Source organism: Bombina bombina, chromosome 3 (genome assembly GCF_027579735.1).
Source record: "Bombina bombina isolate aBomBom1 chromosome 3, aBomBom1.pri, whole genome shotgun sequence".
NCBI classification, from domain to species: Eukaryota; Metazoa; Chordata; class Amphibia; order Anura; family Bombinatoridae; genus Bombina; species Bombina bombina.
The window spans coordinates 946,313,169-946,325,462 of NC_069501.1; the positions used below are offsets into that span (position 1 = coordinate 946,313,169).

The window sequence follows — 12,294 nt, forward strand, 5'->3', positions numbered from 1 at the left end:
GGGAACTTCATCCGGAGGTCTTTGCCCAAATACTTCGACGTTGGGGCAAACCAGAGATAGATCTCATGGCGTCTCGCCAGAACGCCAAACTTCCTCTCTACGGGTCCAGATCCAGGGATCCGGGAGCGGTTCTGATAGATGCTTTGACAGCACCTTGGAACTTCGGGATGGCTTATGTGTTTCCACCCTTCCCGCTGCTTCCTCGATTGATTGCCAAAATCAAACAGGAGAGAGCATCAGTGATTCTAATAGCGCCTGCATGGCCACGCAGGACTTGGTATGCAGATCTAGTGGACATGTCATCCTGTCCGCCTTGGTCTCTACCTCTAAGACAGGACCTTCTGATACAGGGTCCATTCAAACATCAAAATCTAACTTCTCTGAAGCTGACTGCTTGGAAATTGAACGCTTGATTTTATCAAAACGTGGTTTTTCTGAGTCGGTTATTGATACCCTGATACAGGCTAGGAAGCCTGTTACCAGAAGGATTTACCATAAAATATGGCGTAAATACCTATACTGGTGCGAATCCAAAGGTTACTCCTGGAGTAAGGTTAGGATCGCTAGGATATTGTCCTTTCTACAAGAAGGTTTAGAAAAGGGTTTATCAGCTAGTTCATTAAAGGGACAGATTTCAGCTCTGTCCATCTTGTTACACAGGCGTCTGTCAGAAAATCCAGACGTCCAGGCCTTTTGTCAGGCTTTAGCTAGGATCAAGCCTGTGTTTAAAGCTGTTGCTCCGCCATGGAGTTTAAACTTAGTTCTTAACGTTTTACAGGGTGTTCCGTTTGAACCCCTTCATTCCATTGATATAAAATTGTTATCTTGGAAAGTTCTGTTTTTAATGGCTATTTCCTCGGCTCGAAGAGTCTCTGAGTTATCAGCCTTACATTGTGATTCTCCTTATCTGATTTTTCACTCAGACAAGGTAGTTCTGCGTACTAAACCTGGGTTCTTACCTAAGGTAGTCACTAACAGGAATATCAATCAAGAGATTGTTGTTCCATCCTTGTGTCCAAATCCTTCTTCAAAGAAGGAACGTCTTCTACACAATCTGGATGTAGTTCGTGCCCTCAAGTTCTACTTGCAGGCAACTAAAGATTTTCGCCAAACTTCTTCCCTGTTTGTCGTTTATTCTGGACAGAGGAGAGGTCAAAAAGCTTCTGCTACCTCTCTCTCTTTTTGGCTTCGTAGCATAATACGTTTAGCCTATGAGACTGCTGGACAGCAGCCTCCTGAAAGAATTACAGCTCACTCCACTAGAGCTGTGGCTTCCACTTGGGCCTTTAAGAATGAGGCCTCTGTTGAACAGATTTGCAAGGCTGCAACTTGGTCTTCGCTTCATACTTTTTCCAAATTTTACAAATTTGACACTTTTGCTTCTTCGGAGGCTATTTTTGGGAGAAAGGTTCTTCAGGCAGTGGTTCCTTCTGTATAATGAGCCTGCCTATCCCTCCCGTCATCCGTGTACTTTTGCTTTGGTATTGGTATCCCAGAAGTAATGATGACCCGTGGACTGATCACACATAACAGAAGAAAACATAATTTATGCTTACCTGATAAATTCCTTTCTTCTGTTGTGTGATCAGTCCACGGCCCGCCCTGTTTTAAGGCAGGTAAATATCTTTTAAATTATACTCCAGTCACCACTTCACCCTTGGTTACTCCTTTCTCGTTGATTCTTGGTCGAATGACTGGGACTGACGTAGAGGGGAGGAGCTATATGCAGCTCTGCTGGGTGAATCCTCTTGCATTTCCTGTTGGGGAGGAGTTATATCCCAGAAGTAATGATGACCCGTGGACTGATCACACAACAGAAGAAAGGAATTTATCAGGTAAGCATAAATTATGTTATTTATGTTTATCAATCTTACCCGGAGACACTAAACATATATTTATATTGTATTTATGAAGTTTACCTTATTAGTCCCCTGGGGGATTGGCCCCCATTATTTAAATTTCCACTCACAACCCCTTAAGTTTGCTGCCCCCCCCCCCTCCACACACACATTGTCCCCCCTTCCTCCTTATACCATTGAGCTATATCCTATAGAAACATTTCTTTTTATTTTACATGTTAATAATTTTATTCATTCATCAACAATTTTTATACTTTGGTGGTCTTTAACAAAGATAGACTTTAACAGGGTCAGAATGTTTAGATAGGAAAAATTATCTCTCATACTACTATTTTTGTAATAATGACACATTTGTGATTGATCACCTGACTGTATAAAGAATGGGATATAATATTGATGTTTGAAATGCATAGGTTTACAGAAGAACACAATTATGTAACCACATATATTTTGATACAATTATGCGTTGTTTTATCGTATTGTTATCTATGCAAAAATAATAAAAAATATTTGAAAAAAACAAAACAAAAAAAACCCAGAAATGTTATACAACGTAGAAAGCATTTAAGTGTAGTCTGTGTCACGTTTCTTTCTTTACCAATTATGTTTTATTTCATGCAGAGAAGGTTATTCTGAGAAATGTGTGATGAACAACTACTTTGGAATTGGTCTAGATGCAAAGATATCGTTAGAATTTAATAATAAACGAGAAGAACACCCTGAAAAATGCAGGTAATCTGCTTTTCTAAATGTCGAAATGCCAAAACATCAATATGTTCTCCTTATGTCCTGAAGAACTGTTTTGTAATATTGCAAGTAACCATAGTAACTGACAGAGAGAATTGTGTGTACCTTTTACGTAATCTTGTTTGCCATTTTTTCCAGAAGTCGAACTAAAAACAGGATGTGGTATGGTGTGCTTGGCACCAAAGAGCTGCTGCAGAGGACCTATAAAAACTTAGAGCAAAAGGTTCAGCTTGAGGTACGTTCAGAACTGTCAGTGTTAAAACAATCTGTATTTTACATCACACTATCTCATAGAATAATTCATTTGTGCTATTTGCTTAGTATTAGGGAGCATACTACAAACTGATGTTTTTAATTGTAACTTTATAAAACCTTATTTCTTTCCTAAGACATGGGGAGTCCACGGCTTGAGTAATTACTGTTGGGAATATCTCTCCTGGCCAGCAGAAGGAGGCAAAGAGCACCACAGTTAAACTGCTAAGTATCACTCCTTTACCAACAACCCCCAGTCATTCTCTTTGCCTTCGGTGCATGGAGGAGGTGAAGTTTAGGTGTCTGAAGACATTTTTTTATTTTTTTTTATTTTTTGAAATAAAGCTTTATTGAGTGACCAGTATTGAAAGACAAACAATGAAAAATCAACAGTAATTTCAAATCAAGTGATACAGAGGTAGTAGATTATGCACACCATGCAATGAAGACAATTCTCTCAAGGCAATTCAGCATCATATCTCTGGTACACTGTTCTCATTGATTAGCATAATATTATACAGTACATCTGTATATTATATCTATTGATCAAGGTATACAATTCTCATGGGTATTAATTCATACCCTGTATAGATAACAAACAAGAAAAAGAAGCAAGGAGAAGAGTTAGAAAGGGTGTAGAGGGAAGGGAGGGGAGGCTAAGGAGAGAGAAGAAAAAAAAAAGGGGGGGGAGGGAGGCTAAGAAGGGGAAGCATGGGGAGGGAGTGTTGTTGGAAGGTTCTGTGAGGGCAGGAGCACAAGGGAGAGGTGATTAGCACTATAGGCGGTCAATTCCTACCACTGGAATAATTCCAGTGCTATAGTCTCAGGGTCCTCCAAATTGCCACAATCCCTCAGAAACAGCACATCATGTATATCTCCAGGACACACCACCTCAGGCCAATCAATTAGTTTAGATCTTTCAAGGCCTTCATACATCTTTGCCTTCCCAGATCATTAACATATGTTCATGTAGAGCAAGTTTTCCAGTTTTGAGGTAGTGAAACCTCTCCAGATCAAGCAAGTCCCTGACCCCCTGTTTCCATTCATTCAGGCTTGGTATGTTGACAGACTTCCAGTACTTTGGAATTAGGCTCTTTGCGCCATTTAGCATCAGTAGAAACAGTTTATGTTTCGCTTCCACCGCCAGCTTGGGGAGGGCATAGTATATCAGATTGCTCGGGTTTGGAGGCATTATTACCCTGAGGAGTCGGCTGCATTCGGCAAAAATTCTTGCCCAGAACTCTTGTATCCGCGGACACGTACACCAGATGTGCATTATTGAACCGGACTCTCCGCAGCCCCTCCAACAGTCCCCATTCATTTGTGGATAAATTTTACTTAACCTCTGTGGCGTCAGATACCACCGGCTTAAGAATTTGAAGTGCATCTCCTGCAGTCTCATTGAGACCGAGGCCTTCTTTGCCCTATTAAAGATCTGTAGCCAGTCTTTTGAGGTAATATCTAAGTTAAGGTCTGTACACCATGAGTTTGTGTAAGAGGGCAATAGCTCATCACTGCTTGTGAGTAGCAGTTTATAGAGACGAGATATCAAGTGACCAGGTACTTGGGCCATTGTGCAAATGTGCTCCAGTGATGTCTTTTCTCTCGTAAAGGGGGATTTATCTTTATGTCCATTCACATAATGATGGAGTTGTGCCACTCTAAACCAAGAGGAAAACAACCATGCATCCCACTCCTTTAACTTTTCCTGGGTCTGTATCTTGCCTTGATTAAAAGCATTAGATATAGCGGCCTCTGCCAGTGTGTAAGTATTTCTCCTGGGTTCTGCTCTATTTGCTAAAGCGTTTTCTGGGTTATCGAACACCGGAGTTACCGGCGAAGGGACAGAGGAGATGCATTTATCTTGTTTGATCAAAGAGTCCCATATGCAGAATACATCCTGTAATAAGGGGTATTGTGGAATCGACGGTGGCCGATGTTCTGCCGATATCCATGCAAGTGCGCCTACATTTCCTCTCTGTAGAAGTTCACGGTCCAGTTCTACCCAAGCTTTATCCAATTTGTTATGGCACCAATGTACCAGCCTCTGAACAATGATTGCTTTAAAGTATATCTTTAATAGGGGGACTCCCGCACCTCCCCTATCTCTAGGCAGGTACATTGTTTTTTTCTTAATTCTTGGTTTTATATCCTTCCAGATATACACCTCCATCTCTGATTGGATCTGATGGATGAAGGGTAGTGCCGATGCGAGAGGTAGCGCCTGCATGATATATAGTATCCTTGGTAGGATATTCATTTTGACCGCATGAATGCGGCCCATCCACGAGATGGATTTGTTTTTCCACCTGGTCATATCATCTGTCACTGTATCTCTAATCATAGGTGTCTGAAGAAAATTTTTGATTTCACCTACAAGCATATTTTGGGGTATTGCCGTATTCCACGTCATTTCTTGCAGTCGGTAGTGGTGGCTTTAAAGCAGTTAGGAACTTGTAAAGAGGTACTTACTGCATTTTCCTAACAATTGCTGCCCTAGTTTAGAAAGCCAGAGTTGGCTACTCTGTTCTTTCTTTTTCAAAGTTCTCTGTGAAGAACTGTGTCTTCTCATACCTTGTAACTGTCTACATGCCGGAAAGTGAGGCAGGTAAGTGCTTTTTCTTTCATAAAACACACTGCTTTTTTATTGGGACATAGATAATCCTGTTGTATGGGTTACACTGGGGCATGAAGCAGGCACTGTAGAATGTGTGAGGGTAACATTTAAACTCTTAAAAAGAAAGGGTAAAATGTTTTTATTAGGCTTTATTTTCTGAAACATATTTACTTGATAAAACAATACAAGTTTAAACTGAAAGTAAGGCTGAATTATCTATTTCAGCAGTTTATTAATTTCCCCTTTGCTTTAAAATACAACAATGGAACATTTTAAACTGTCAGGTTTGAAAAAACTTATATTTCTGGTACTCAGTGTACCAGGAAGTAGTGCCTCTCTGTGTCACAGCAGTAATTTGAGCTTGGTAGTTGTGGTCACATGACCAGCTTTACTTCATAACGTTTCTGAGGAATTAGTTTTCTCCATTTCTGGGTGATCTGGTCTTAATTTGTAGCGGTAAGGCACCTCAGTAATTAAGGTGTGGGGTTGCCTGATGGGTATTTTAGAAGTTTATTTGATGTTTATTAAATATTTTTTCTTAACTTTTCTCTCATAATTTTATCTGTGGACCGATCCTAATTTGGGATAAAATTTAAAGTGTATTTTTTCCTTGGCTTATTTTAATTGAATATTAAAATCTTTTAAAACTATCTGTACAAGTTTATTTACTGTTTCACAACATGTCTGATATGGAGCAAGAGCCTGCTCTCATGAATTCATGATTGTTATGTTTAGATGCAAAAATTGCAGCTCCTATGCAATGTTGTTCTTCATGTGTCAAGAAAACCTTGCAAAATAAAGGTAACATTTTTGAGCCTACTGTCTCTCAGGATGATGCTGTTAAAATAATTCCTCAACTTTCTCCTGCTACATCCCAAGCCTCAATGGTGTCACATGTAGTGCCCTGCAGTTCCTCTATAACTCCTAGTGGAGTTTATTTAAAAGCAGAAATTGCTGCCCAGGTATCTTCAGCAGTATCTGCGGCTTTAGCTGCCATTCCCTGATTACAGGGAAAACACAAGAGGAAATCTAGACATTCAGAAAGTAAGGTGCCTATCCTCAGTTCTGCTTTGCCCTTTCTCATAAGTCTGATGAGGAAGACACATCGGGACTTTCTGAGTATGAAATCTCAGATTCGTACAGTATAATTCCTTCATCTGAGACTGAGGTGGTATCCTTCAGATTTAAGCTTGAACACCTTTGTGTATTGTTAAAGGAGGTTTTAGCTACTTTAGATGACTCCGATGCCCCTGTCGTTGTCACTCCTAAGAAATCTTGTAAACTTAATAGTTTCTTTGATGAACCTTCCACTTCGGAGGTTTTTCCTATGCCGGACTGTGCTAGGGAGATTATCTCACAGGAATGGGAGAAACCAGGGGTGTGTCTTTCCCCGTCTCCCATTTTTAAGAAAATGTTTCCTGTCGAGGACTCCATTAAAGACACTTGGTATACTGTACCCAAAGTTGAAGGGTCCATTTCCACTCTGGCTAAGAAAACCACTATTCCTATTGAGGATAGCTGCTCTTTTAAGGAGCGGTGTGTATTGCCACCGTGTTTCATCTTATTGGTTCAGTGCCTTGTCTGATTCTCTTCAAGTAAGAGACTTCCTTGAAATCCTGGTCTGCGGACGTTTCCTCTAAAGTCAAGCTTCTGGCAATTCCTTATAAGGCCAAAGCCTTGTTTGGACCCGGTTTGGCAGAAATGATCTCTGATATTACGGGTAGAAGAGGGTCTTTTCTACCTCAAGATCAGAAGAATAGGCCTAAAGGACATCAGAGTAATTTTTTGTTCTTTTCGTAACTTCAGAGGAAAGCCTTCCCCTTCTTCTTCCAAGCAGGAACAATCCAAGTCTTCTTGGAAACCCAATCAGTCTTGGAACAAAGGGAAACAATCAAAGAAACCCACAGCTGATTCCAAATAAGCATGAAGGGTTTGCCCCCAATCTGGGATTGGATCAGGTGGGGGGCAGACTTTCTCAGTTCTCTCAAGCCTGGATATGAGATGTCCCAGATCCCTGGACTGTGGACATAGTATCCCAGGGTTACAAATTGTAATTCAAGACTTCTCCTTTCCAGAGGCAGATTCAATCTCTCAAGATTATCTGCAGACTAGATAGAGAGAGAGGTGTTCTTGAAAGGTATACAACATCTTTCCTCCCTGGGAGTGAAATTTCCAGTTCCAGTGCAGGAACAGGGTCTCGGATTCTACTACAACCTATTTGTGGTTCCCAAAACAAAGGGAACTTTCCATCCCATTCTAGACTTAAAGTGTCTAAACAAGTTTCTCAAAGTTCCATCTTTCAAGATAGACTATACGCTCCATTCTTCCTTTAGTAAAAGAGGGTCAGTTCATGACAACCATAGACCTAAAGGATGTGTATCTTCATGTTCCTATTCTCAGGGACCATCACAAATTCCTGAGATTTGCTTTTCTGGACAAACATTTCCAGTTCATGGCTCTTCCATTTGGTCTAGCCACAGCTCCCAGAATTTTTGAAAGGTTCTGGGGGCTCTTTTGGCAGTGATCCGTTCTCGTGAAATTGCTGTGGCACCCTTTCTGGAGAACATATTGGTTCAGGCGCCATTTTTTCAACAAGCAAAATCTCACACAGAGATATTGTTGTCTTTTCTTCGTTCCCACAGATGGAATGTGAATCTGGAAAAAAGCTCCCTTTCCCCTGCTACAAGAGTAGTGTTCTTAGGGACCATAATAGATTCTCTATTGATGACGATTTTTCTGACAGAGGTCAGGAAAAACACAATAATTTCCTCTTGCCTCTCTCTTCAGGCTACTGCTCATCTTTCACTGGCTCAATGTATGGAGGCAATCAGTCTGATGGTGGCTTCCATTAACATCATTCCTTTTGTTCGATTCCATTTGAGAGCTCTCCAGTTGTGCATGCTCAGACAATGGAATGGCGATCATGCGGATTTATCTCAGAGAATAGAGCTAGATCAGTCGTCAAGGGACTCTCTCCTGTGGTGGATTTTTCAGGAACTTCTGTCTCAGGGCACATGCTTTTGGAGACCTTCCTGGGTGATCGTGACCATGGTCGCCAGCCTGCTGGGCTGGGGAGCAGTCTGGAACTCGTTAAAAGCTCAGGGCCTTTGAACTCGGGAGGAGTCTGCTCTTCCCATCAACAGCTTGGAGTTGAGGGTGATTTGCAATGCTCTATTGGCTTGGCCTCAGTTGTCCTCAGCCCAGTTCATCAGGTTCCAGTCAGACAACATGACCTCTGGGGCTTACATCAATCACCAGGGAGAAACTCGGAGTTCCTTAACCATGACGGAGGTTACTTGGATTCTTAAGTGGGCAGAGACCAACAATTGCTGCCTATCTGCCATCCACATTCCAGGAGTAGACAACTGTGAAACGGATTTTCTGAGCAGACAGACTTTTCATCCCGGGGAGTGGGAACTCCATCCGGAGGTGTTTTCCAGCTTAGTCCTCAAGTAGGGGGTGCCGGAGTTGGATCTGATGACGTCCCGTCAGAAAGCCAAGCTTCCAAGGTACGGTTCAAGGTCAAGAGATCCGCAGGCCGTTCTGATAGCTGCTCTGGTGGTTCCTTGGGTTTTCAGGTTGGCATACCTGTTTCCTCCGTTTGCTCTCCTTACACGAATCATTGCTCGTATCAAACAGGAGAGGGCGTCGGTGATTCTAATAGCCCCAGTGTGGCCTCGCAGGATCTGGTTTGCAGACCTAGTGGAGATGTCATCTCTCCCACCTTGGAGATTACCTCTGAGGAAGGACCTCCTGATTTAGGGTTCCTTCCTTCATTCAAATTTTGTTTCTCTGAAGCTGACTGCTTGGAGGTTGTACGCTTAATTCTGTCTAAGCGTGGTTTTTCTGAGTTGGTCATTGAGACCATGATTCGAGCTTGCAGCCTGTTACTAGAAAGATTTACCATAAGATATGGCGTGAATATATTTATTTGTGTGAATCCAAGGGCTACTCTTGGAGTAGAATTAGAATTCCTAGAATTTTATCTTTTCTTCAGGAAGGCCTGAAGAAGGGATTGTCAGATAGTACCCTGAAGTTTCAGATTTCTGCTTTATCTTTTTTACTACATAAACGTTTGTCGAATGTGCCAGATGTGCAATCTATTTGTCAGGCGTTGGTCAAAATCAGGCCTGTCTTTAAGTCTGTTTCTCCTCCTTGGAGCCTTAACCTTGTTCTTAAAGTTTTACAACTGGCTCCGTTTGAGCCGTTGCATTACATAGACATTAAGTTGTTTTTTGAAGGTTTTGTTTCTTGTTGCTATCTATTCTGCTCGAAGAGTCTCAAAACTCTCAGCTCTGCAGTGTAATTCTCCTTATCTTGTTTTTCATGCCTATAAGGCGGTTCTTTGTACTAAGTTTTGTGTCCTTCCTAAGGTTGTTTCTAATAGAAATATCAATCAGGAAATTGTTGTTCCCTCTCTGTGTCCTAATCCTTCTTCTTCCAAAGAACGTTTGTTACACAATTTGGATGTTGTACGTGCTCTTAAATTCTACTTACAGGCGACTAAGGATGTTCGCCAGTCCTCTGCCCTCTTTATCTGTTTCTCTGGGAAACGTAAAGATCAGAAAGCTACTGCTACTACTCTTTCTTTTTGGTTACGAAGTATAATTTGTTTGTCTTATGAGACTGCTGGACAGCAGCCTCCTGAGAGAATTGTTGCTCTGTTTCCTCTTGCTTTGTTTCCTCTTCTTGGGCTTTCAAAAATGAAGCTTCTGTGGAACAAATTTGCAAGGCTGCAATTTGGTCTTCTCTACATACTTTTTCAAATTTTACAAATTTGATACTTTTGCCTCTGCTGAGGCTTCTTTTGGGAGAAAGGTTCTTCAAGCGGTGGTGCCTTCTGTTTCGGATTGCCGGTCTTGTCCCTCCCTATTTATCTGTGTCCTCTAGCTTGGGTATTGGTTCCCAACAGTAATTACTCAAGCCGTGGACTCACCATATCTTAGGAAAGAAAAACAAAATGTATGCTTTACCTGATAAATGTATTTCTTTCCATATATGGTGAGTTCACAGCCCTACCCTTTATTTTAAGACAGTTGTTCTTTTGACTATAACTTCAGGCACCTCTACACCTTGTGTTACTCCTTTTTCTCCATTTCCCTTTGGTCGAATGACTGGGGGTTGTGGGTAAATGAGTGATACTTAGCAGTTTAACGGTGGTGCTCTTTGCCTCCTCCTGCTTGCCATTCCTTTACAGAGACATTCTCGAGAATGTCTCTGTAAAGGAATGGATATGATGCTGTGTTGTTTTTTTTTATTTGGAAATGGAATAAAAGTGGTTTTTACTCAAGCAAGACCCGAGATGTACTCGCAAATCATTTATCAGTTTACAATGCAAGTCTGTCAAAATAAGTAAGTAAAATAAGGGGGCAGTCTGTAGAGGTTTAGATACAAGATAATCACAGAGGTAAAAAGTGTATTAATATACCTGTGTTTAAGGGGCACAAACAACAATATCCATAAAGTTCTCATTATAGGAAAAATGATCTTGATGTTCCCTCTTTATAAATTTAAATGAATCTTACACATAACACTCTAATTAGATAAAATATCAATATAAAATTTAAACAAAATATCAATAATACAAATAATAAATTATGAGTTACTATACAGGATATGTGTTAATCTCAACAAATCAGTATAAAATAAAATAATTTTTCTAAGTAGAAGGTCTTGATATTGAGCTCTAATTCATCGATATGGTAGCCCCATTTTTTAAAAAAAATCTATTGAATTTGTCAGCCAACATATAATAAGCTAGATCTGTTTTCCTAATAATGTTTATTATTTAAAAATGTTGTACATATAGACAGTAATGTAATCACCTGTGCCTGGTCTATTTAAACCTTTTCATTGTATAAGAAATAATGTCAAGGTCTTTTCTAGCACTATTATCTTACTCACCAGCTTTTCAAGCATTACTGTTTTAGTAAATGTGTAATAAAATACACATAATTTTATTGTATTTTTTATTGGTTTATGTATTTGACAACTTATTAAAAGTTCTGGCAATAAATTCAGAGTTAAAATAGAATACCATTATAACCTAGTTTTTTCGCACTAAATTGTTTTTAATTACAATTATTTATTTGGTATATAATAAAATGATTATCCATGAATCCTACTTCAGATATCTACATATAGAGAATCAGGATAAGTAATACAATAAAGGAAATATATAACTAATCATTATACTAGACGTGTTAACTGAACTCAATACTAAATATATTAGTTTATGCTTTACTGCTATACACTCATAATTACAAGTGTTCAGCTTGTTTTGCCTCGACTGAAGCTAATGAGCTATTGTTTAACTGCTGAAAGGTGCCTACACATTTCTTCATATAACTTCTAGTCTTACAAAAGCTTCCTTGATGTTATCTTTCATTGTTCTTTTCTGCAATTTCATTTCAGTGTGATGGACAGTACATTCCCCTTCCCAGCCTCCAGGGTATTGCTGTTTTAAATATTCCAAGTTATGCTGGAGGCACCAATTTCTGGGGTGGAACAAAAGAGGATGATGTAAGTTCAACAAATCAGGAAATGTCACTGCTTAAATAAAGTTTGCTCTTCCTGCAAAAGGTTTACTTCAAGGTAGTGTTTTGCTGCATCAGACTAGTGGATTGTCTTGTTCAGCTTGACGTGTTGAGATATATATATATATATATATATATATATATATATATACACACAACACACAGAAAACCTGGCACTCACTAGCAAGCATGCAGTAATATTTAAAAGCAAAAATGGAAGAGTCAGTTGCATTTGGTGCCAAGCAGTATAAGCTTAGGACCACATCAAGGTCTCTCCCCTCCT

General features: G+C 40.1%; 1 protein-coding gene across 1 annotated transcript in view; it reads left to right on the top strand.

Annotated features, from left to right (window-relative positions):
- The window catches only part of DGKH (diacylglycerol kinase eta), an 800,492-nt gene that overhangs the window by 648,988 nt on the left and 139,210 nt on the right, over window positions 1–12,294 (top strand). Inside the window, 3 exon segments of the mRNA XM_053705494.1 lie at window positions 2,481–2,591; window positions 2,745–2,841; window positions 11,890–11,997. Coding sequence (XP_053561469.1) covers window positions 2,481–2,591; window positions 2,745–2,841; window positions 11,890–11,997 — 316 coding nt within the window.